Consider the following 27,989-nt stretch of genomic DNA (forward strand, 5'->3'; position numbering starts at 1 on the left):
GTAAACAACTTCAGAAAATCCCATGAAATGCCGGACAGGAATGTGCATTAAAAAAAAAAAATCACTTCTTGATATGTTTGAAAGTCAGTCAAAATTTTATTAGTATTGATTTGGCGGGCGCGTCCTCCATCTGTCCTTATGTTTTACGACGTCGTTTTCCGTGGACGGGCGACGAAGCTGCATCGTCTCCTCTCGAGCTGAACGTTCGCTTTTGGACTGGGGTCCTCTCTGTGTCTCTATGAAAGAACATTTTCAGAGATGCAACCTTTTAGTCTTTTGTGAAGGGAAGAGAATAAAAATATGCAACATTTCTGAACACAAAGATTAAGGTGGCATCATCAGTAGACTTTCATGTCATGAACATTCTGTTGAAGTAAAAAAAGAGAAAAAGTAAAGAAAATAGTGCTTGAGGTACCAGGCTACTAAAACGCACTGCATCAACACATAAACTAATCAGAACAGGTGCAATGTGTCCTATTTTGTATTGAGACATTTTACCTTCTTGTTGCACTGCTGTGCATTAATCACATACATTTACTGTACACCAGCATCTTGGCTTCTGCACACAATTCATCGCTACCAGAAAAGCTTACAACAGTAATTTACTTACCAACCATGACACTCATTTCTGGAATATACATCAGCTACAAGCCCCAGAGGACTGTCTTAAAGCCATGAAGACTATTTTCAATCAATCTACAATAGTAAAGGTGAAAACTTAAACATGCCCTCTTCTCTCCTGCCATCCTACCGACAGACCTGGGTGTGTATCTTGAGAAAAGAAACATTTGAGAGGGTGGGGGAAAGCTTACAATTTAAATCACTTCAAACATTAAGTTATTTCCTGGTCTGCCAACATGATTACTTTAATCATTACCATTTCAGTGGATCAAGTCTACCAAGGCTTCAAAAATAGTTATAATGTATGCGGTAAATGAGAAGTTAAAATAAATGCCTATTTGCCAGCAGCTGCCTCTATGTAACCAGCAGTTCATACAGTCAATTAACACCAAAAGCCCCTTTACCTTGACCAATGAATGCAGAGAAGATGCTATAAAGTCTGCAGACTGCAATCAAATGACAGGAAATGGAGGGTGCATAGCCTGAGTGCATTCATACTGGATTATTATGCTGCTGAAGTGATAGAAAAATGATTTTGACTCTATCTTCAGCAACATGCTGCTTGACACCCCTGCAGCAAATACATTACATTGGACTAAGTGGTTGCTCACACCAGTAAAAATCACTTTGTGTGTCCAATTAAAGCAAAGTGACAAACAAAACGTTTCCATTCCTGGGCTGAAAAAGACAGATTTCTTACCAGAAGGAGCTATAATTCTTTGCAGAAGCACAAATCAACTGTTTTATAAGTTAAGCTGGTCAGACTCGGTACGTTATTATCATCCTGTACGTTGCATTAACTCACAATTCATGATTTGGCACAGCCAAAATGTACGACGATGCTCGCATTGGATCAATGGTCATCACATGGGTGCTCACACTGAATGTAATACAATGATCCGTTGACAATTCTAATAAAGTTAACTCAAACAAAGACAATCGCCTCTTCAGATATGTTGACAATGATGAGAAACGCATTCTTACAATTCTGTTATGAAAGGGAAAAAAAACATATGGCAGCACGGATCACAACCCAGTCACAACATGTAAAATACAAACATGCTTCAGTTACATTAAAACAAGCTCACTACAGTTCATAAGAAATCTTTTGACAGAAGCCATGTGGGAACTTCTCAAACTACAAGGCAGCCGAACAAAATGTATTTATGCCAGAAATCCATCTGATCATCAGACAGCCAGATCGATCTTTAATCTGGCAATCAATCAAGCGTCATGATCCACCTCAAACTTAACATCAATTCTATTTGTCAAAAATCTGGCTTTATCTGAATAATGTCCGCCCAGCATTACACATGCTGGTGCCTCATTGAAAGTTACTGCCCAGCTGAAAGGAAGCCATGGGAAGGGGTCCTTTGTATTACGGTTTAGGTTTAGTTACATAATACAGGCTGATATATATATATAAACTATATAAAAAAAAAAAAAAAAAAAGAATCTATATCTATATAGATTCTTTTTTTTTTTTTTTTAATAAATGGTACTTCAATCTGCCCTCAGCACAAACAATATAGTACTAATAGTAACAGACTTATGATGTTCATCTCTGATTATAAGTTGTCTCTAATGATATGTTAAATCTATATGACTACATACAAATTTGGGAAATGTAATATTTTTGTTCACTAAAACATAATGTAATCTGAATAAATGTGATAACGTTATAATGCAGTTTTGATTATTTAGGTGAATATTGTCACATATGGACACTGAGATAAGGCAACGATTATCACAACACTAATTCTATCTTCTTCCTTATCTACCAAATGCTGCAGTGAACAAAACTGATCTTGTCAAAATACTGTTGTATTCCTTAAAATGTACGAGATGTAAATGCAATGCACCCTCTTGACACACTTAATAAGCAAACAAGTGTTTGCATCTTTTTTACACTAATCCTACTGTTGGTGGAGGATGCATATTACAGTATTTTCTTTTTTTTTTATCTATACTTCGATTCAGTTGGTATTACAACCATTTGTTTGTATTCTGAAGGAAAGCTTACTGTTGTCAGAGGAACACATCTGGACCGAGAGCTCAATGCACCTAAATAAGCTGTTTTCCCACTTATGGATTACTGCCATACTGCCACATCAATATTTTGTGCTACCATGTGACCCCGGGGGGCTCCACAGCTCAGCATGCAGTGTTAAGTTACAGCCCCATAACTGAATCACCTCTGACATTAACTGGTGGACATTGAGATCGCCTTCCATAAGAAATGTTCAGACAACATGACTTGACAGCCAAAGGGGAGCCCTCAAACCTCAGTGTCTTGCATGTGGAACCACTTACAGCTTCAGATGAAGGGCTCTCTTCAGTATACAGATGTATATCACCCTCCAGCCAGTGACAAGGTCTTATGCCTCTTTATCTTGACTGTATGGACTGGAAAAACAAAATTCCAGCACTGGAATTTGGGTCAATCCACATGTGGGCAGTAGAAGGACAGGGAGACGTCTAAGTATAGTGAATAACTGGTAAGCAGGCAGTTGGCCTCACTGCAAAGTGTGGCACAAGAATAAAACAATCAACAGCTAACTTGCCATCATTACCAGAGTCTGATAAAGCCTGGAGGATGGAGATCAAGACTTGCCTGATGGAAATAAAAGTTGTTACAAGCACAGACTTGGCTGCCGCCCACTGAGTTGAAGAAGCATTCCAAGGCCTAACACAGCTAGTGTCCAATGACTATTTACAGATCAAAGTGCTCCCTCCATGTATGTGGAGGGATGACATCAGGAATGAAAACTGGCAGGTTTGGACTTTGCCTCAAGGTCATTCAGAAAGAGACGAAGTCTTGATTCTCCGCAAGAGACACAACGTGAAATCTAATTCAGATGTATATGCTTCTGTTTTTTTGTCAGTAATGTGACAGCAAAAGCTTTCTGTATGTGAAATGTCCTTGAAACAGACTCACCTGTGTGTGGGCAACAAAACAGCAAAACAACAGTAGGATGATAAAACGATATTTAAACTGTAATGTACCAAAGAATAAGGTGATATTTTAGGCAGCTTCATTTGACTAATAAAAAACTGCAATATGTCATGTCTTCTGTGTGTGAAAATAGTCTTTCTTTAAATTTTTATCTGCATTGTTCTTCCAACAAGATGATATGCATCTGTATTGGGAGCGGGCACAGTGTGAACAAGAAGAGGACATGGTGTCATCTGAACTGGTTAGGAAAGCCAACATTTTTAATAATTTGCTTTAGTTTGTTAATTGTTAATTAGTTGTACTTATTCTACTAATAACAAGGGTTAGCTTAGCAGCACAAAGCTACTTGTAAATAAAATGGGAGAGAAGATGCAATGCGGCACCACCTTCTGTAGCTGAAAGGAATGGTCCTCCGTCTTAGTGCCCAGTTTGCAAGTAAATGAGCAGCGGGTCAGAGCAGTTGTTTAAGCAGGCCCTCATGGGTGGAGAGCTGCATGTGGCTGTCTTATTGTACCATCAAAATCATTTGACAGAGATGACAGCAGTAATAACCCAGTTACAAAATGACAGTGAGAAAAAAGGAGGATAAAACAGAATACAGAAATCAGTCTTCAAAATACAGTGTAGAGTCTCTCCATTAAGCCCACTTGCCACAGCTATAATTGTTTTGAAATATAACTGCTACCCCTTGACAATTACATTTATCGCTGACATAACTCAGTTTCTGACAAACAGTTTAATTGGATAAAATCATCTTTCCGGGGAAGTTGTCTAAACAATCACCGGGAGCTCAGGGACATCAACTACAAGAAAAACTGTCCACTATTTGCCAACAATCTGTTGACAAGAGTAACTCGATGAGCAGTGCTATCTTGTTGTCTCTGATGATTAGTGAATTTCCCAAACGTGCTCAAGGAGAAGCATTACAGAGGACACTAGGGACAACCTGTCCAACCTTAAGCTGTGAGTGAAAAGCAACATCTATGGAAGCTTAAGGACCTACAGTACTGCAGGCTGAGCTGCTCTTCTTGTCTTACTGTGGCTTTCAATGGGCCCCGATTAAGTGCCTCTCAACTAAATAATAGTAGGCCTGGTCAAAAGCAATGATGCGAGGAATGTCCAGGCATATCCAAACATTTGGTAATATGTATCAAATATCTATTTAATTTTCTAGACATGAACTTCACCTGATATGAAAACAAGACACAGCTAGAACACACAGGGAGACATTTTCCCATCGGTGCTAGAGCTACTGCTCTAACAGACCAGAGTCCGTGAAATCTTCATGTGCATCGGTGGCTAAAATCAGCCCAAGAAATGTCATTCAGACATTTACCCACCGACACTCCACCCATCTACCCCTTCACATAATATAAACATGTACATTTTTATGCTGATTACTATTTTATGTGCTCTTAATCTGGCCATTACAAATAGTCTGCTTTTCAACACATATCAGATCTCTCTTATCAAACATAAACTTGTTTTAAATTCTGACAAAACAAAATGTAGGCTAGTCTAAAGGTGACTTAAGAGTATTGAGCCTACTGTCCCCATCCATACTCGTCAGGGTTCTCAAATTGAAATTGAGTGCAATAAATACTTGGGAATCAGGCTGAATACTAGACTCTTTTAAGACCCATGTGGAACACCTGAAAGCAAACTGAATCAGAATTACAATCAATCAGAAACAATCATCAATTACAATCAGAAACAAATCATGCTCCTCTTCTGCAAATCTACAATTAGGTCTGATGGTTGCTCTTTATCACAGGTGATTAATTCCTCACTCACTTTTGCATCGTATATGAAAAGGTAGGATGGTCATCCTTAACCTTACTTACAATGTCAGGTCACAGGATATTTTAACATTAGCTGTACAAAATGTTTAAACTGAGCTTGGAAGATCTCTTTTCACGCACTGTGCTCCTCACAAATGAAATGAGCTGCAAAAAAACGAACCACTTGTCATTGCTTTTCTTAACGTGAATCTAATGTAACTTGTGTGTGTGTGTATGTGATTGTCTGTGTGTCTGTATATGTCTTTTCTTGTACACAGGTCCTCATTGAACAACAGATCATGATCTCAATGAGACAACCTGTTTAAATAAAGGGTTCAATAAATGTGCAGAACAAAGTACAACTACAACCGGTTCAGTATGGCATAAATAACGAGTAATTAGTCTGTTTTTAAAAAGTGCAGAAAACGTTGGCAGTGTTACATGTTAGCCTACAGCTCGTACCATAATATAGCAATGACAGAACACAAATGAGAAGCCAGAGCTTATAGACTGTCCTTTACTGCATCATTTACAACCTCTGCTTGGTAGCATGGAGTTATAGCAACTCTGGACAAGAAATAGCAGTTCGGATGGACACAACGCTAACTCATTTGCAACTGCATCAACCAAGTGCGCTTCCCGCTGCAGATACAGACCAGGCCAAAGCTGCAGATATGTGACCATACCGAAGAAAACAACGGATTCCATAATATGCTCAGTGCTCGAGAAACGCTATAATGTTCCTTCAGAAGCGCGGTTTGTAATTAAATTGGAGCAATTCTTACTTACAGCCTTTAATTCGATTTTAGATTACACTACACATATTGTGGCCCATGAGCCAATGCTTTTCGATATAAATTACAAGATATTATTTTATTTCATATTAAGCTCATCTAAGTGGTAGGGTAATGTGGTAGTGAATATGTGATGCCCATCAACTTGCCCAAAGGACAGCAATCTTCACAGCAAAAGTGTTCTGACATCCAACGTATGCATCAACACACATGTGAAAGTACTTGTAACGGATAACAGACAAACACAGAATATAACATGCCTAGACATTACTTTTCTTGACAGTTGCAATGACAGCAGAATCACTTACTGAAGGTTTCTGACAGGCTCTGGACCAAAGATGTCTGAAATAGAACTGAGATGGGAGAAAGAGGGAGACGAGAGAAAGAAAGGGAGAACACGTCATTTACAAAGTTAAACTGATGCAGGGTATTTCAAGGGTTTCAATAAACAAACTTAGTGCATTGGTTTGTACCTACATACATTTCCCGAGTTTCTAAATACACTGTGATTCTCTGCAATCTATGAATGATACTTTTAGACTGATTTAACGGGTGATTTAACTGTATCACACTTCCTATTGACCCAACCGTCAGTGGGAAAGCCATGTTGAGATAAACAAAATGCCAAAAGAAGGATGTTACTTCAAAAAAAGGAGTCAAATCTAGATATCTGATTTTTCACACTACCAAGAGGCTATAGCTGCGTGAGGCTGCCTCAGGCAAACACTTCACAACACATATACAAAGAGCAGAGCCGTCTCCTTTCCCCTCCTGCTGGTAGTCAATGAGATCTGGAAGTTAAGGATTTTATACCGCATCTACAGCTCACCACCTGTGCATTTCTCAACAACACAGACAACTACTCTGAAGTTGGCAAATATGCAATTTGAGTTTTAAGAGCATGAGACTTATCATCCTTAAAATAAAGTAATGAATAATGAATTAAGGGTAATGAATTAAATTCTCAAATATTCCAAACTTACTATAATTGAAAATATGTAAATATGAAGTATTTCAGTCAGGACTCAATACAAAAACACAACGCTAACAGGACTATTTAGTGAGTGAAAGGGTTCCAAAGTAATACGTTTTGTTACTGATAAAAATCTATTTTCCCCCACCATGACATAGACAGATAGGTAGCCTTTTGGCATTATCAAGTCGCCCATTTCTCTCCCTATGCCTCAAGAACACTCAGGCATACATCAGGATGCTGTGCTGAATCGATTTGGTGTATGTAGTGGTGGTAGAGGTGTATTCATGCTCTGTCGGAGCTCAAAAATAAAAAAAAGGCGTCCACAATACAGACAACAAAATTACTCTTCTGTTACTTGAACGTGACGAAGCTGTTCGGCAGGTGTTTTTATTGTTTTGGTTCAGGTTGTTGAAACTCCTGACACAAACATGGCTGGAGTTTTTCTCCGTATACAAAGGTCAACAAGCTACTGTTACCTAGCAACCTTGCAAACATGTGTTTGTTTTTGTATGACGTTTTGAGGTTGTTTGATTCACTGATTTTTTGATTATATTTGCATATGAAAGTAACGCCCCCACCATCCTGGTGTTTGTACGAATGTGATTAAAACAGAAAAGACAAAGAGACATAGAAACATTATTCTTCTCAAGCGACCGATGGCTTAAAAAAATGAAAGAAAATAAATTGGTCAATGGTGATTAGTTACACCCACTCAGTCTAGTAAAGTAAAGTATAGTGAGCACAATTAAGAGCACAATGTGACTGGTGGAGTTAGGAGAAAAAAAATCTTATATCATTATTAATTTTTTAATATCAAAACATTCTCAAAAACTTGAAAACTATGAAAATTCAACAGGGGGTATAAAAAGCATAAATAACAGTTTGTGTATGTCTGAGTGAACGATGAAAGGAAATCAAAGTAATTCTACTTGAAAGAATGAGAAATGAATTGGAATGGGGAATGAAAAAGACACAAACTGCATTGAAAATACACGTAAACGTAAACTCCATCATACATACACCATAATAGAGAGTTACATGCAGATTGCCATACAAATTCACCATACAAATTGCAAAATGTGTCGATAATACACCCCTTAGGAATCCTGGAGACATCCCTGCATGGTATTTGTGCTTAAATAAAATGCAAAACAGTGATAGGGCCAGGCCTGACAAATAATTAGTCAAAAAGAAAATGGAAAATGAAGATCTTACTTGACCCAAGAAACAGAGAAACAGCAAGATGTGTGATGAAAAGCATAATCTAACGTGACCTGTCTCCCCTATCTATCAAACAAAATGCAATATTCAAAGTTCCGCATGCAGGTTAATCCAAGCAGGACATCCCCAATGATTTAAAGAGACATATTTGAAGTTTGACTCTGTGCCACCATAGAGTCAGTTCTCATGAATCCCTTAACAACGAAGCTTTGGGCAGAAGAGAGGAGCTGTGATTTCATGTTACACATCCAGCTATTTAGCATCAGCAAGGTACACATTAACAGGGACAGATTCAAACATACATGTACACATATAAAAAAAACATACACTACAATGACGTAAGCAATATTAGCAGTTATTTCAGGAAAGTAACAATAATCAACCTGTGATGTACCAGAATTGACTTGTTCTGGTGTACCTGCTTAACATTTACTCTCAGACTTTCCGTTTTTCCAGTTACTACTGGTAAAAAAACAACAACTGTATCAGTAGTGTATTTCTGCAGATGTTGAGTAAATATGGAAGAAATTAAGTGTGCCCGTGTGTTAAAAAAGAACAAGTTCTAGTTTCCTTGTAGGAAAACATAATATCATAATTTATGAGGCTCAGCAGCTTCTGTAGCGCAGCAGCACAACCACTTTCAAACTGAAATGCTCAAAAAACTTTTTTAAACGCCTCTGCTATAAACCAAAACATAACTTTAATTGGTCCTTATTTGACTGCTGGTACTTCTAAATATACTGTATAATGTGTCATATAGTGGGTGTTACGACCTGATTAATTGGATGCAGTCCTTCATAGCTGGCCTTCTATAAAAGCCAACATCCACAAGCACTGTCACAAAGGTTGGGGTCTTTGATGGAAAGAAAAGTTTTAGTTCCAACTTGCATTTGTTGTAACATCCAGCTGCCATAATGAAACCAGTTTCATTGCCACAGTTGCAGTGTGCTGAAGGCAACTACTTTCAGAATTCACTGGTGATAGCGGAGGAGATGGGCACAGGTGTGTTGCAAAAACTTAATTTCCCCTGGCCAACTTAAAGCTTATGTAAGGACAAGGAAAGAATGTCTCCCAGGCCACATCAATGCTGCAGGGCTGTTAACATCTACTTTTAGAAGTGAGCCACATTTGATTCCTGTAATATACAATCATAACAAGCTGCATGCATACATAAAGTAAACACCATCTGTGAGACGGACAAACGAGGCAAAAACTTGTGTCTGTTCTGACTAACTTTAAAAAAGAAGGCTTGTCTGATTCCTGCAGCACTCTGTTGACCGCACAGACAAGAGGCTATCAATGTCAGTTTTAATGGTGCGACGAAGGAGATCGTCTGGTTCCTGAGTCCCAGATGCAGAGTTTGGCTGCTAGGCTTTATTTAGAGACAGCAAGTATAATTATACTCAAAGCTATGATTGAGCTCAGACTGCACACCTACATGATTTCAGGCTAATGTTCTTCATACTTGATTTGGATAAAGATTTCTTTTAAGAAAATAAATCAAGTATTGGATGCAACAGCTAATAATTATAGGAGATGAATATAAAGGCTGAAAGAGGATGTCCAAGGCCTGTGTGGTAAAAGCAAATGACAACTACTCCCACTGAGAATCGTCAAAGTTCTCCTGTGTATTATATTGTACATGATTCAACCACATTCCTCTTTTATCAAGGAAGTATTGCCATTAGAGAGATGTTCACACACAGCTCACACTGTCTATTCATTGCACTGCTCCAAGTGTGTACGCTGCTATTCCATGTTTAGCCCAAGTTATTTTTTATGAAACAAATTACCATCAAGGGAATAGATCTGATGCAAGGGACGGAAAATGGCACAGTGAATTGAATATGATACAAAATGTTGTGTGCGTGTGTGTGCTAATTTTAATGGCTGCCTGTACTTAGTGGATATGCTCAAAAATCTCAATTTACAGGTACAATGTCAGACTTTAGCTGTTGTTACAAGTGACCTCTGACTAAACAACACTTAGTTCCATGTACAAAAGGACTGGCTGATAGAGTGCCACTGTATTGTTCCTCTAGCTGGATCTGCTTGTTATTCTTATGTGCTTGTTACCACCTACATGACAGATGCAGAGATTTTAGGCACAGGAATTGGCAAGAACCTCCTGATAAAGTATTTCTATCTATCTATGTGTATTTGTATTTATCATACTGCAACATTACATTTTTGTAGTTTATGGTTAATTTTTTCTCACTATGTATAACTGTTAACTGATACTTTCGCTTATATATTCTATATCATAAGTAAAATGTTCAATGAGAGGAAGTGTATTTTCTAAGAGTTGGGCCATATTAATCATAGGATCCAGACAAGCTTTTGGAGACAGTTGTCCAGAGCAAAGCCTCCTTTTTTCCAATGTCTGAATGCAATTAACTTACCACAATAACTGACATTACCATGACGGAGTTCATGAGAAATGCTAATTAAAGTTTGAAGCTACAGTAGAGTACAGTACAGTAATATTATTGAATTATAATTTTGGTTGAAGTTTTGACCATTGCATGGCACTAACAATATCTACTTGAAGGCTCCTTTAAAAAAAATGTCTGTCTGTGAGCACCCGCCCCTTTTTATTTAGTCTTTTAAAAAACTGGATCAGGTCTGAATCAAACAACCAATCAGGGTTTGTTAGCACCTAACTGGCCAATCATATCGATTCTGTACAAACAAGGGCTTCATCTTCTGGATTGTAATGTGAATCAGAACAGTTGGAGGAGAGGAATCAAAACACAGAACCCCTGATCGGTTGTTTGACCTGTTTTCTGTCTGGACCAGGAGTCCTTCAATTAAATATTGTTAGTGACATGCAATGGTCAAAATTTGTTATTTCAACCAAAATTTTAATTCAATAATATTGCCGAGTGTAGTTTTAAATTAATCACAGATTATTACAATGATGTCCTGTGATTCTCACACAAGAGGCTTGAAAATAAACGCTCTCGCATTTCTTTCTTATATCTTCAATTTCAAAACATCATGTTCAAAATGTGGAAAAGTAGTCAAAAAATAAGGATCTCACTTTTCTGTAGCATGAAAAGGACCAACCCTTGACAACAAGCTTTGAGGGTGTCAGCTACTGTAAGTGAATCAGGATGTGTCTCTTGTTTAGGGCTCACCTGCTGATGGACACGTCACTATAAGAGGGGCTGGCTGACATATCAGTCCCTCTCGCCGACGGCTCCTCGTCTTCTATCTTGATCACTAAGCAGCTTTTTGATTCTGCAACTTGATCTGAAGGAGACAAAAATATCTTGTCAGACAACCAGGGGGAAGTGGACAGTGAACAGTGAGAGTGAACCAAAACAGTAGCACTGTAAAGCAGATCGGAGCTGCACATTCGGGTGATAATTCTCTGTTGGTTCACCGTTACCAGCAACCCCTTTCACTTTGTCAGAGTGTTTTCATGTTATTATTTGATACATTGTTATTATAAAATATTGATTATAGCAGCTTTAATTATTAACAAATCTTTTTTGATGAATTAGAGAAAATTTGGTTAGGTTAGGTTCCTTTGTGGTGGTGAACTTTTTCCTCCTTACATTACTTCTTTCCTTCTCTGCACTTCCTCTTAAAAAATTGGGTAAAGTGTTCTCTGCATCTCCAAAACACATAAAAACAAACCAACATTGATTACAGTTATTGAAGTATCTTTATCCACTCCTGCCAGATGCGCACAACAATGCACAGTCACATTATGAATTTGGCAAAGATGGAACAATAAATTGCACTTAATTCACAAAACTCTCCCACAAACACAACCAGTGGGCAGTCACAACAACCCCGTCAAGCTGCATCGAAAAGCTTATTGAGCATATTGTTAGAAACACAAATTTGTCACAAAGCAACTAATTTGTGATTTTTTTCACTATAGGAGATGGTGAACTTGCCACAGCAGGTTACCATGGAGATCAGGTGACTTACGCAGAAAGGTACTAGAGAGGCTTTAAAGTCCCCTGTGGTTAGAGTATATTTTATTCCTTGACAAAAGGTAATAGTGTGGCAGTACCTGCAGAGTGTGTGTTTTGTGCATTCTCCTCTTCCACAATGACTTCCTGTTTAATACAAGTCTGCCGGGTGGTCTCTAGGCGACCCCGAACCTGGGCAATCAGGCGGGAAAAGTCGCTGTTGTGCTGCTTCCCTGCAGGCAAAATAGCATATATAGTGGAAGAGGTAAAGACGATTGCAACAACATTATGCAGCAGTGTCTGACGTATGCACTAGTTGTCAATGTGCTTAATGCGTAATTAAATCAGCTTAATGCAACACTACATCTTAGCGTTTAAGGTTACACAGTTGCTAAAAATATAACTGGATGCACGTAATGGGTGGAAAACAGGTGACAAATACAGCCCACCCAGTGGTGCATCAAAGAAAATGATACAAAGAAACACCAACCCACAAATAGGCTACTGTATATAGGCTACTGCATTACAATGACTGCGGACTCATTTTTCTTTGTGAGATAACAACATCTGTAACACATCCAGCCAATCAGATTAAGATTTTGACTTGGAAATGACATGTTCCAACCTTGAAAGGTTGAATAGATCTGGGAAAATACAAGGTTTTATTCAACACCGCAGATGCAAGCTCCGAGACGAGATCACTGTGGCAAAAAACTGTGGTGGAGGCCAAACAGTCATTGAAAAAACATTATAGCAGACTATGATTGGAGGCGGGCAAATAAAGAACATAAATTCAGTTTTGGCAATGATCCAAAACTAAGTAAAAGGTTGTAATCACTTTCCACAGAAATTCAGAGCACCTGCAAATCTGTGATGTTCATATAAACAAAGACCGGAGAACAGAGACAGATCTGAGAGAAAGAGAATAAAACACTGCAATTAACATCTAAATATCACAACGGCAGTTCAGTGAAAAGAAGTTCAAAGTTTGTGAATTTACAAAAGACAGTTAAATTATGTAAGATTTTGTACATTTTAGCCAAACTGATGCTGATAAAAATAAAACTGAAGGAAAAACACATGGAAATTGCCTCGATCAAAAAATAGACATAGACAAACAAAATGTTTAACATTCACTGTTGTTTTAACTACTAAAAATGTGTTTTAGATGTCTGGGTTGGACTGAGTTACCCTTCCAACCAGATAGTGGATAAACTTTTACAGTAGCAACTGAGAGTGTTACTCCATTTACATCAGGGGTGCCCAATACGTCGATCGCGATCTACCGGTCGATCGCAAAGGTAGTGTGGGTAGATCGCATGGCATTAAAAAAAAATAGACGTCAGCCTAACATCCATCCTCACTATGAAATTTGTCACTTGATTGACATACAGGGCAGCCAGTCTGACATCTGATCTTTTCTGACACATGGGTCACCACGCATGCGCGTACAAGCGCGCCAAGTGCGGCAAAACTACTGTCCGGACTATGCATCCCTGGCTGATTCCATTCAGTGCAAGTCATCAGAGTAAGGTGATGACAAAAAATGTACAGAGTTATATTGTGCAATAGGGTTCATGCAGTTATGCAAGGTACACCAACATATATTGTACATATAAAGAACAATTATAAATAAATATATGTTTTGCATTTTTATAGTAGCTAGATCATTTTGACTTGGCCATTTTATAAGTAGCTCGCATGCTGAAAAAGTGTGTGCACCCCTGATTTACATCATTTTTTCAATGACCTTAGTTGGGAAGCACATATACAGATCAAACTTCTCAGGGGCTGGTCTCATGAGGCAGGATTTCCAGGTTTTTCCTTGCAGTTATTCTGGGTTATGAGAATGTTTTCTGAATCATCAGCTACTGATTGTATTAACACTAAAAGAACGTGTCACATTAAGAAAAGGCTGCCAGCACCCGGCGGATTCGGTGTGAGCATGTTCGTGTGCTGTTTTCATCTTGCTGTCTGCTCATTCACAATACCCCATGCTGGCAGAGTGAGTCATCCACATCCTCCTCTGATAAATCAAGAGGTTATCACAGCAGTGCAGCTATTTTTAGAACCCACCTCCTATGAGTCACATCCATTTTTCAACCACTTTCAAAGTTAGCTCTACAGAGTTATTTCCAACAAGGTTTTCTTCTTGTCCAACCATGACAACATGACTTTGATTCTTGCTTGACCTCTGCTCTGAGGACAAAAACACCGACCCGGTTTAGATTTCTGTGCATCAGTATGTCTCCGAGTGATTATCTATGAGCAAAAATCTTAGACAGATAAATAGCCTAGTAACCCTACATGTTGGGTGATATGACGGTGACGTATGATCTGCGACAGTAGAAATATGTCCACCAACATTGTTTCCACTGCAGGAGCTTTCCCTTAGTGTCATATATTCGGGGCAGGCTACGTAGCATATCAGGGCTGGATTCTCGCATGATCTTGCGAATCCAGCTTCCTCGTAAGGTAACGTGGTTTGGGCAGCAGGACCGTGGCGGTAATGCACCTTTGCCAACCACCGCAGAAGAAGAGAGTGACAAGAAAACATGGAGTAGGAGAGTGAAATTGAAAATACAGAGCATGAAGTGTGGTATTAGATATACTGTGACAGAAGATATCGCCCAACTCTTCCTCAATGTCATAAAAAAACAACAATATCAGTATTATTTACACTGAGGCAAAAACCTAATTCACCTCATCAGTTCTACATTTTCATTCCACCCCTTGCTGCTAAATGACTCACTGCAGACACAGCAATTCTTGTTTCTGTTGCTGGTAATGTGTTTTGGAAGGAATGAGGATGGCTCCCAATGGATGGCTTCTAGACTGAATGAAAGAGTAAGACTGAGATTACAACTTGATGACGCTGGATGACACTGAATGTGCAAAATCGTGAGGGTTTTGTTGGAGACACAAAAGTATGCAGTATTGTGAATATTGCCTCTTCAGTTACCAGAAGAACAGTTTCTACTACTCCACTGCATTACCATGCAATAATTACTCAACTTTGGCAAAAAAAAAGGATGTCATGCAGTTTCTACGATGGATCACCTCTCAGGCAGGATTCAGTTTCCTACTAGTGGATTTTCCTACTGACCTAGCTGCCTTGAAGTGAAAATCAGCACATTGATGGGTCTAAAGGTTAGTATATATAATAGGCTGTCACTAAGATGCCCAAAGTGTATCTAACCTTTAGGCATTTTTCAAGAATTCTATTTTGGAGATAAGACTTCGAAAACCTTTGTAGCCCAAGCTTGTGTCCTGCATTGTTCTGTGGAAAATAATTCAGGAGGAGGTTCAAAAACAACACAACCAGTTGATACAGTATTCAGATCATCAAGGATTTCCTACGGCATTTCAAAGCAGAGGTGGGCTGCCACACTTGAAATAAAGACCACCTCCGCTAACGTCAGAATAAAATAAAACACACAAACCGTCAGAGAAAAAGAACAGAGTTAGCATTTCAATGCTCTGTTAAAGGTCCCATATTGCCAGTATAAAATCAATAAGGACTTTTTTGAACTGTGAATCATGCTGTGACTCATTCAAAGCTACTAAATTAAAAAAGGCAATGAAAAGGAAAATTAAATACATGATGAAATGGAATAATAAAATAAGAGTCATAGACGACAGAACAAAAGTTAAGTGTAGTTTCAAAAAAAAGGTGTAATAGGCAGATTGAATTAGTGCAGTAGATGGTAAATTTTGAATGATGAAAGCATGTTTGTAAATGCACTATTATTCTGTGTATATCTTAATGAATGAGTGTATATCTTGATTACTTAATAAAGGCTGTAGTATTAATTATGGTTCCGTATGAATTACCCCTCTTTGAAGCTAGTTTATATTGACTAGCCTTGTCTTTAAAAGTGCTGAACCCAATATGATTCACAGCTGTAGACTCGCTCCAAGAGGAGGACTCGATACAGGAGCCCTCCTTAACTCTTACAAGTGTCGTAGTGTGTACCACTCTAGTAGAATGGAAAATCACACCAAAGATTTTCCAATATCAGTATTTTTAAGTGCTATGAAATATATGGTGTTAAAAAAAAAAGGAGAGAGCAAGATTACAACCCATTTCAGTGAATGCAAAATTGGTCACTTCAACTAGTCTTCAAAAACAAATTAATATCTTGGAGAGAAGCGGTTCATCTTTCTGAGAAAACATTTTGCATTTATTTTTGTCTGGTGTGTTTTCATGCAACTCATACACTTTGGTATGTCTTTTTCTACACAATTTTGTAACTGAACAACAGTCTTGGCCATTCGGCTACTCGGCACAGAGGGTCATAGTGTCCTCTATACCTTTTTTCTCAATGATGAGGTAAATGCATGATATCCACAAGATTTAAACAACAAAGTCGATTATCATAAAATGTGTATTTTTGTTCTAATAAACAACCCTCTGGATTTAAACTGAATGCATCCCATTTTCACACATGTACACATGACAAAGGCATTGTGATATTATATTGCACTTTGATGTACTAAACCATTTAACAGTGGTAGGAAATGGCTGACTAGTTTGTTTATCTTTCTGCAAAGCTGTTTTTTTTAAACGACAAATGGCTGACTAGTTATTTCCTCACATGAAGGCTCAGGCAGCATATGCATATTGGCCATCAGCCAAGTCTTCACACCGTATTCAAGTGCACCTTGTAACAGAGGATGTAAGGTTATGCAAAACCGTTTCATCGGTTGGCCTTTGTTGGCACAGATTTGTAGCTGTCAGCTTGGTAGGTCAGACCCCTAAGGCGTCAACAAATTGATAGTCAAAGCGTCCTGACAAAAAAGAAAAATCACTTACTATAATTTGAATGCATCTCATCAATCTCCTTCTCAGACTGATTCTTTGAGAAAACCATGACCTGCAAGAGATTTGAATTGACAAAAACATATACATTAGCATTAACTAAAGGTAGCTTGTGGAATTTTCATTATGACATTTCTTTTCATTCAATGTTTCTCAACAAAAAGCACTCTATCCTTAAGACCTAACAAACACATTAAATGTATTTCCAATTTCTAACTACAGACAGGATACAAATTAAAGTAAAAACCTGAATAAATGACTGGATTAACATGCAGAGGCTTGTGTGCACCGGGGCTCACTGAATGATTTGGTGAATATGAAAACGATGTGAATAAAATGCTACGACATTTACAGTCACCAGATCTCAGCCCAGTTGAACACTAATGGAAGTGTAAGACAATGCTCTCCACCACCATCTCCATAAGACCAAATGATGTAATATAAAATAATAGAAATAGTGATGTCTGTGACTGTCTCTGATGCTGTTTGTTTTTCTTTCTATCTGCTGGAGTCAGGTCTCTCTAGCAAAAGATCTTGATCTCAATGAGATTACCCGATTGAAAAAAGGTTGTTTATATAAATGAGGGAAAATCTTGGTGGAGAAATGGTGTTAATCCCTCCAATAGATTTCCACAGACTTCAGGCAAGGCGCATTGAAGCTGTTTTGGAGGCTCACAGTGGACTGACTCCAAACTAAGACAATTCCTGTTGGTTTTCCTTTCATTTGTCACCCATCTGTACCTCCCACCTTTTATGGCATACTATTGCCACCAGCTGTCAAACATTGTTCTACAGTACAGCTAGTGGTAAAAATGAATCCACAGGATACATTTAAGAAGAAAAATAATAACACAATTAAAGCACTCAAGTTATTCCATTAAGCAGTTAGTACGCACAGGTTTGACTTTCCCCTGCAGCTGATTCCTCATCTTCTCATTGGCCTCCAACTCTTTGGCAATATCTTCAGCTGTTGACAGAGGGAAGAAAAATCTTTATTACTCTTGAGATCACAAATATTGCCCGTTATATGAATTGTGCTGTTGACCAAATAAAAAGGTTTTGACCCATGAGGTCGCCGTTCAAAATTGAGGCATTCCTGTAGATGCCAGTAAAGAAACAACCTGTAGGATCAAATGTGTACATACATCTTTGTTCATGTCTAAGTAAGTCAATACAGGTTTCCGTAGTTTTTACAAACACTACATCATTGTGCTATCCCAGCACTTTGGTGGAGTTTCTATAATCACATTTGTTTCATTCGCTCCAGTGATGCACACACTTCATTAAGACAAAAGCCAGGAGCGCACATGTGACATTTGTAAACCTACTTGCTCATGACTGCAAATATTAAATAAAGTATTACCCTTAAGGCATAATGGACCAAATGCCCTCACCTGATTTGGGGTTTAGGGAGTCACACTGGGCGTTGTATATGTGGACAAACTCCCGGTGTCTTTTGATCAGCTGATCTCGAGAACCCTGCACTGAGAGATGGCATTCTTTCAGCCTCCTCTTCAGCTCCTGCAGAGAAAGCAGGTTGTACACCAGCTTCCCCATTGGACGCCTTGCCTTGCCAAGGGAGCTGCAACAGACATGTCGATAGTTTATTTCAGTTTATTTCACCAGATATTACTTGATCGTGCCTGATGGGGGGGGGGGGGGGGGGGCTCTATGACTGTACTAAATGCAAGTCTTGGACATAATAAGCAGAGAAGAATCATGGGAATGTCAATTTAATCAAATATATCACACAGTGGCCACATCCGCTGAGTTCATAACAAACTTATATTAACAGATGGGAGTTGCCATTTGTCCATCTGGTGAAGGCACACACCTCTGATGATCCATAGTCCTGTTATAATCAGACAAAGCCGTCAAATGTACTTCTTTTTTCACCCGCTATATTATATATTTTGTCTTGAAAAAGAAAAAAGACATTAAGTGTAAGTTATTAAGGTTGGTAGCAAGAACAATCCTCCTCATGCAGGCTGGCTGCATAAGGCAAGAATATTAAAACCTCTGCAATTCATCATTATGACATCAAGGTCTACTCCAGATTAAGTGTTTTGCACTGCTCCACAAATATTACCAATCATTACAAAACCTCATATTTGCTGCATGTGTTATTAATCAACCTGGAAACCTAAGTTTCATAAGCCACTCACAATGATCAGTCTCTCAAATTATGTCACAGTCCTTGTCCTAGATATGTAACCAGGTTGATGGTAATACCATAAACCTAGTAATAATTACAATTGTATAGTTGCAGCAATTCTGCCATTTTAAGCAAACAAAAGCTTATTAACACTTAGTGACTGGCTTTAGTGTACACGTCTTCATTATCCTCCTCCCCCTACTTCCTCCAGAAATAAAAACACACGCACTTTCAGTGGAAACTATCTTCCTAGACAGTGGAAAAAACAAATAGCAGAAAAAGTACATGTATCAACTGACTGTACATCCTACAATGTATATTATGATGATCTGTAGTTAAATAAAGTGTGTCCTTGAAGCTACAGTCCAACATTTTGGAATATACACTTGTTTGCCAAACCCACAGTCAGGTGACATAGATCAAGTTTCATCTCTACATACAAAAAGGGAATACTATATACTGTAGATCCAGAACATTTACAGTACATCTTAGCTTAGCATAAATACTGGAAGCAGGGGAAACTTGCTAGCCTTGCTCTGTCAACATGAAAAAAAAAATGTGCTTGATACATTTCAGACACATTCAAACACAGTGTGACACTGACAAAGATCAATGCACACCGCTATACTTTTCTCATGACTCTAATCTTCAGAAAGTCTATTAAACGTCTTTGACTGTTACCCCACCTCCCTATAGAGCATCACAGCTTGAGCAAACAACAGTAGACGGCATTCATTTCAAGTGATCAGTTAAGTGGGTATTTTACCTCCTCAAGCTTTCCTTCTTCTCTCCTCTGGTAAGACACGTGTCCAGATGCTTGTTGATAAACTGCTGTGGCACACTTACAGAACACACAGGGCACTCCACTGCAAAAAGATACACAAGATATTATTAACAGCTTAATTAAAAAGCATCAATTGTTGGTGCTGTGTTTCAAGTTAAGTGCTATGAGTGCACTTAATCAGAAACAGTTTATATAATATCACACCACAAAATTTAACACCACAATGCCTGCGTTTATGATTCCAATTAAACAAATGAAGAGCTGATCCTAAACAAGATACCCACAATCTAAAAACAGCAACATCTACTGACCAGTGGCAAAAACTAAAACAATCCTTGAACAAGACTTGAAACTTGCTTGAGAACTTAGTAACGTCAGATCGTCCAACAGGACGACCAACAGGAAGTTTATAAAAGAGTTCCAGCTCACAATTCCATCACCACAGGACTCAAAAATAAAGGTGGCTTATTTTTCAGTGTAATGGATTTCCAATGGTTTGATTAATACAACAGGTCCATAGCTTCAGTTCCTAACTGCTGCTGTTACCTGATTAGGTAGAGCCTACTGACCAGGCAGCTCTCCCTTGTAGACATGAATGAGTGAGAGTGAGTTAACAAGCCAGTTATATGGGGTGCATCATATAGCGCTCTTAACCTCCAGGTAGAAGGGCCTCACCTTTGATTACAGGCTTTACATCTTCTGATGGTGATGAGGAATGCGCCATCTCAACGCCAGTGGTGACGCTGTGGGAGCCTGTGTCCCCCTGTTTGACTGATATCAAACCCTGAACAGATGCCTCCTCCACGTCCATCGGCTCTTCCTTCACAGCCACTGGAAGTTGAGCGGTTGCTGAATGTAGGCCAGGGCCATTTGCATTGTGGGTGAATGCAGTCTGTGTTTTCCCCCGACGAACACAACGAGCATCAGAACTATCTCGCTGGGTTTCCTTAGTGGGAGATGTTTTAGGCCTCTTTTGGAAAAAGTGACTCAAAATGGAGCTGTTACACTTCTGGCCCCTCTCTCTGGGAGTTTTACATTTGACAGCTGAAGCTGGGGTCTTTGGTGAAATTGGAGGAGAGTCAAAATTTGCTTTTGACAACTGCTGCCTGGAAAAAGAAGAAAGGCAAAGAGCGTGTGAATGAAAACGTGTGCAGCATATGATTTAGACAGGCAGGCAGCCATGCCGTTTTTGAAAGTTTTATACATAAAGTCTGATACATAAAGTTACATGCTCTGATTCTCTCAAAAACATCAAATTATCTACCTAAAAATATTGATCACTTACACACATGTATAATTACATAAATTATATTATGGAGAGTAACAGACATAAGGTCTCCTTACAAAACATATTGAGCCCATTAAGAAAAGAAGAGCGGTTGGTGTCCACAAATACTGTTGACAGTAAAGTGAGCCCTTTGGCGTTAACTGCACCTGCTCAATTATCTCACTCCTTCTCTACTGAGCAAGAAAAAGTAGACACTGACTACAGTCTTGGAAATGTGGAAAGCAAACAAATTGCACCCGGGCCATTACTTGGCAATAAAATGGAACCAATGAGGTGTGTGATGTTCTGCGCTCCATATCTAAACCTTATTGGTGCTTACTGTCCCCATTAGAGCAGGTTCACAACCACACATACGCACACATACACATAAAATGTGATGTGGAAACACCTCCTCTCCCTCCACTCCCCCCACAAAGATCTTGAAGAAATATGCTCTCCACGCACCATTCATCTGTGTCACAATGTATACAGCCAGGTATGACAATTACTGGGCACTCAACAAAAACTTTTACCGTTAAACTTTGTATTGCAACCAATTATTTTGATCTAAGTGTCATATATCTAGAGAAGGTAAGCAAAATAACAAAATGTATGAAGAAGTACCGAAATCACCATGACTTACAAAGTGAAAAGTTTCTGATTTTATATTTATTTAACATGGTCTCTATCGCATTGTTTACTTTTAATGATAACTGCACTGTTACTCAACACAACCTGGATAGCCATTAGTTGTAACTGTTTCTGCCTCATTTGAGCAAACCGTTTTTTTCCATCACTTTAGCATGCCAAATGGTTCTAAATACTGCTCTACCCCAGCAGTTTACTGGCTGTTGTCATAGAGAACACATCTACAGCAAATCTATGCTATCTTCTTAGAGATTTAGTACATATTTAGTACACTTTGTGTTTAAAATTAGTAACAAACATTACACCATAGTTAGATGGGGACAGATGACAAAAACACTACCATAAAAGGACTCTTAAGATCACCAAAGCAATTAAATTTCAAGTGACTAAAAAGAGCCTTTTTGTCAAGCAATAAATAAAAGGACAAAACAAAAAATGTCCGGTCTACATGAATAGAAACATTTAACAATATCAAGGATATGACAGTAACTGAGTACCCATTTCATTGTTATTGACTTATTCCATCATTGGCACCATAATATAAAAATATGTTCCATAACTCCTCTACAAAAGTAAATTTCAAGGTGTGTTTCGCCATGGCTTCAACTTATTTTAGGAGGAAAAGGATGAGTTGGAGCTGATCTAAATATACATTACAGGTCAATATGATTGAATCCACAATACATTATTCAGAGGGAAGAAGGGGAGTCGGGTCATTTATAATAAATAAACCAGGTCTTTCAGGGGGTTAAGAACGAAATAGATTTTAAGTGTTTGCACAGACCAATGTTTTTAAACATTACCACTTTGCAATAGATGAGGCTGGGCACAAAAAGAATAATATAAAATGGGTTACAAAAAAAAGTTATAGTTTCAGAAATACACAAATATTCACTATTTGAGTGGGATACTGTATGAGGGAATGAACGCAGAGGTTTAGGCTTTTAGTTTGAAATCTCTTTGACCTTCCAGGTCTAGACGTGCAGTAACCAAAACAGCCAAAAGCAAGTCAATACCATCTACTTCAATTATACACACTAATTGAATTTTAATTGTCCCATCATATTGATTCCCTCTACAACGTGAAGAATAATTCTTTATAATTAGAACTGGGTGTTAAGTGCAAGGATAGCTACAGTGGCACTCTCTGAAGCTGGATGTTAGTGACCTTAAAAGACACGCACATGTTCATTGAACCACACTTCTTTGGAGACCCTCTGTGACATAGAATTTCATAATATGATTATTTTGATCAAACTTTTCACAATGTACAAAATCTCATCAAATGAGACAACCCTGAAATCAAAACATGTTTTTAGCTTGGAGAAAAAAATGGACATAGACTACAACTTTTCAAAAGCATGAAGACACCGGCCCATTACAAAAGCAAAATGCAAAGTTCAAGTAAACAACTTGTACTGTATCCATAACAGAAAAGGGCATTGTGCCCTTGATGATTAAATAAATGAAACAACAGCTTCTGATGTCTCAAAGTACAAACTCCACTTCGACCTACGTAAATGTGTTTACTGAGTGAGGAGACAAAGAGGTAGCTGGTTAGGCGGATAAAATAAACATGTGGCACTGCGATAACAGCTAATGGTTTGTTAGAGAAATAGGCCTCTAGTTTAATGGCAGTAAATTAGCGCCATCAGCCAACTGGTACCCACTGCAGTGTTTTCCAAAAAGTTTCACAGTGACAAATGTGAGTGGTGCAATGAAAGACGCAATCCACAAACACTTGCTAAAGCAGAAAATGTAGAAACCACATGGACAGATGCTAGCGTAATTTAAATTTTCTTCCGTGTATGACTCTTTATATATGTAGTATATTTATTTCAGAGCGAAGGAACTAATCCAAAACTAAATAATTGTTTGAGACAAGTCTGTTACTACATAAAAACAACGCTTTATGACACAGTCACCTGTCATTTTTCAGACGCTCACAGCTAGACAACAGGAAATTAAAAAACGGAGGAAAGAGCAGCTGCGTAAGCCACTCATTCGTAACAGTGATGACAATCAGACGGTCTACAGGTTGAAGGGAGACCTTTCAGAGTGTTGATAACATTGAGGTTATTGATGGAAAGGAGCAACATCATGTCTTACTGACTGATAACAGCTCTCAGACATTATATCAACATTAGCCGAGACATTGAAGAAACTATTCTGATGATTTTAGTTTGAGTTTGTTTTTTTATTTATTTATCAGGGACAATGGCCACTTCTGAACAGAAAATGAGTAGGTTTATTTTCATCTACTTTTCTTCAACAAATGCTATAAGGCATAGAAACATGGATCACTCATAAAACTCTGTTCATAGACCGTCATCTATTTCTGAAATAAAAGCAAAGCAAAATATGCATCCCTAAGGAGATGTGTGTTCTGTTTTATTTCTTCAATAGAAAAAAGACCAACAGGGATACAGAGTGGGGATTACACAATGAGAAAGAGGTTATGACCCTAAACCAGCAGAGATAAATAGTCCCAAGGGCCGGGGTGACCCACTGTACCTGGATATTGTTATTTTATTTGTCTTTACGAAACAATTGTGGCACTGCAGAAAAAGCCCAACATTTAATCAGTCTGCCTGAGACAATCAATGAGTGCAAGCATGTGGCTAGCTGCACCCATGTGGCCAGTAATACCAATAACAGGACACTCAACTTACAGGAAATGTTTTCCTACATTGTGATAAGTGTCACTGGAGAAACAAAAACTTAAATTTAAAGTACCAACAAACTCCCTTTAGACCAGCTCTGGACACTGCTCCCTGAGCCTACATTCTGCTGTAATGAAAAAAAGATCAGCCCTAAAGCTACAAAACACCCACTGAGGTGCAATACAAGGAGGACCTTGGATGACTTCAGCAAATGAAAACAAAATCCCCATTTGATTTACAGAAAAGCCTTAAATCAGAAGAAGATTATTGGGAGGCAATTATAAGTGTTTCTCTAATGCTGGTAAGTTGAAGTAAACTGAAATGGGTTACCTTGGGGACATACTGTAATCTTGTCAATAACAATGGCATCCCCTGAAATTACCACAGCTAATAGGTTTTCTCTTCAGCTCTTAAATAATAACGATACAAATTGGAGATGCTCAGGTGGTGCACCTGTGCTTGAGGTAAGGAGGTTTTACACGGACTGTGGAGTCTTATTTCCTGGTCTGTCATTTTCATTATTCTGTAGGTCTATCACTGAAGGAAAGATAATATAAATATTTACACTAAATATAAAAGCTACTGTATGCTGTAGATGGCTGTATCCTACTTGGATTTTAATATTACTTAGATGATAAATAAAAGTGCCATAGCTCACTTAGGACCAACAAGCCAGTAATTAAGTGACTCTGTTTTCTGACTTGACAGGACAGTATTCTTTAGTAAAATGTCACTGCTTGCACTGATAGCAGTACCCTGAACTCAAAACTGATACCAAAGCGGACTTTGTTCAATATGTATGTTTTGAAAAACAGCTACTGGGAATGCAAGGTGCAGAGAAAGTTCCGATACTTTTCAGACATAAGACAGTTCACTGGTAAGCATTTACAATGTGTTGTACAGTTACCTTGCAGCTTGAAAGTTTACGACCAAGTCATCCAATAAACGGTTGTTTCTTAGATCTTGTTCTGTTACTTGCTAAAAACAAAAAAACAAAGTAGAAACGAGATATGAAGGAAGCCTGCCTCCTTTATAAAATTAGTACAATTAATTACCTGCAATTGTGTCATCTTTATTGAGGTAATGACCCTGACAATTATGAAAATGTGATTTGGGGGCAAAATTATGCATTCATGTCAAGTTTATACTTACTGTATTGCAAACAGGACACTGCAACTTGTAGGAAAGAAATTTTCTGATGCACAAGGAGCAAACTGTAAAATGAAAGGCAAGTGAAGTTTATGTTATACTTAATCTGTTAGCCAGCAGGTAGATACCTTTCATTCATCAAATTGGTCATTCAGTGACAAACAAATGCTCTCTTTAGTGCACAAACGTATTTAATCCACATATGAGGAGGGTCTAGTGTGGCTCAAACATAGCTGCTCAGTACCTCCAGCCTAATCGTGCACCGATATACATATATATTTGTACAAATAGCTAAAACACACACACACTACAAAAATACTCCACTCATTTGAGACAACCAATATTATTCCAATGTTCAACTCTAACTACTATTACTATTTTATTTTTTCAAAAGGATCCCAGCTGCATTCTCCTGGTTTGTACAAGTGGTTGAATGGTGTTGCCTTCACATACTCAATGCTTTCTCATAACAGTTATTAGTACCATAGCTACTCCAAAAGCTGCTCTGCTTGTTACTTACAGTTGTGGGAGCATTTAGTCATCATTGAAATATTGAGGAAGTCAAAGCAAATGGGACACCGAAGCAGGGTATCTACATTCTGTAGATGAGAAAAACCATAGTAACATAAATAATACTCATGAAACAACAGCAATTACCAAATAATGACTGAAAAACTGTAGAAAATAAAAGTAGCCTAGCAATAATACATATTAGACTACATCTGTTGAAAACATGGCAGGTTGGAAGCAGGAAATTTAACAATACAGACTGTTGTTTAGTGACTGGTGCACAAAACTTCCGCACTAGAGTTGGTGATTTCCCCTTCCGGAAACTAAAACCATGAAGGTGGCGAGGAGGACACATTCCTACAGAAGGCTAGCTGGATAGTGTCACTGCAAACGCATAAACTGTGACGTTATACAATATAATCCTTTCTCATGTGGTCAAGTGTCGTATTATGTTTTAACTACGCAACATCTCGTACTTGGTTCACTGTCATGATAACACATATTGTACAGCGTCCCAAAATAAGATAGCGTTACCTTATGTGACCCGTAGCTGAGTATGTTTAGGTAACGCTATATTGTTATGGTTAAGCTAATTGTTTGTTTTAGAATAGTAACTTAGCATGAATACGTTGTAGATTGTTTAGTTTACGTTTACGTTAATCGTTCTGAATAGACAGGGTTCTAATTTGCTTATAATCAATATTAACGTAACTGTAACGTTAGTAACTTTCTTCATTTGTATAACGCACAAATGTGTGTTGCATTGTAGCTATAGTTAAGGTTAGTTATTGTTACATTGGCACCTGGTATGTTAGCACATCAATCGATTGTAGATAAAAGTATTGAATGAATAACATTTATACGTATTTTGATCTAACGCTAAATCGGTATCAGCGTTAGCATTGTATCTCGTTGATTAACGACGGCGGGTATTCTGTGGATGTAGTTAGCTAGCTAGCTAACTTAGCTGTTTGGGTTTTCATTTTAGCTATGAGCTACTAGCCACCGTGTTAACAAAACAGGTACATTTAAAAATAAATCCACAACTTACTCTCAAACATGCTAGATCGGGTGGTAAATCCGCTTCAATCTGAAGAGCCATGTCTAGTAAACAAAAAGCAGCTATTCGAGAAAGTCACAAAACTTTCGGTGTCAGCAGATCAGAAGTCCCGCTCGAAGAGATGCAGAACGCCTCTTACGTCATTTGACGACTTCCGCTGAGTTGGAGTTCCAGATTTGCGACGCTGAGTCTGGTTGAATGAAGGAAAGATAGCATGAGATAAGACTTTACTCGATGTTTGTATTCCTTTGATTAACCAAGTCAGCAACTCAAATCTCTAACTCTAGCTCTATTTAAAATCTAATCATAACTCCATCCAGGAGATCTGAGAGTGGAAAATGAGTATTCCATAACAATTGTCTTACCTGTGGTGCCTCTACTTGCTGCTCTTCCTTTCAGTTGATAAGTGATCCTGGAAGACAAGTGTAAGTATGAAAATATATGGTATAACCAGTTCCAAGAGTACCATCGGAAAATTATTACTATACCTACAGAGTGTGGCAAGATCATAAGATCTTGTCCTTGAACTGGAAAATGTTTAGCAGGCTTTCGAGGGGCCTCACAGACAGTGAGCATATACAGCATTTAACTAATTATTCAGACTTCCTGGAGAAGCTGGAGACACTGCATCAAAGATATTCAGTGATGTAAAT

At 38.3% G+C, this 27,989-nt stretch overlaps 1 protein-coding gene across 1 annotated transcript; it reads right to left on the reverse strand.

The window, feature by feature from the left end:
- On the reverse strand, positions 1 to 27,446 carry rad18 (RAD18 E3 ubiquitin protein ligase). Its single transcript, XM_070902978.1, has 13 exons — positions 27,328 to 27,446; positions 26,287 to 26,365; positions 25,770 to 25,831; positions 25,525 to 25,595; positions 20,715 to 21,145; positions 20,022 to 20,121; positions 18,495 to 18,682; positions 17,997 to 18,067; positions 17,095 to 17,155; positions 12,380 to 12,511; positions 11,490 to 11,604; positions 6,461 to 6,505; positions 1 to 236 (listed from the first exon to the last, which is right to left on the reverse strand). The coding sequence occupies exons 1-13, from the start codon at positions 27,376 to 27,378 to the stop codon at positions 137 to 139; spliced, it is 1,506 nt and encodes a 501-aa protein (XP_070759079.1). The 5' UTR covers positions 27,379 to 27,446; the 3' UTR covers positions 1 to 136.
- Positions 27,447 to 27,989: the final 543 nt, after the last annotated feature.

Source organism: Enoplosus armatus, chromosome 3 (genome assembly GCF_043641665.1).
Source record: "Enoplosus armatus isolate fEnoArm2 chromosome 3, fEnoArm2.hap1, whole genome shotgun sequence".
Taxonomy (NCBI): Eukaryota; Metazoa; Chordata; class Actinopteri; order Centrarchiformes; family Enoplosidae; genus Enoplosus; species Enoplosus armatus.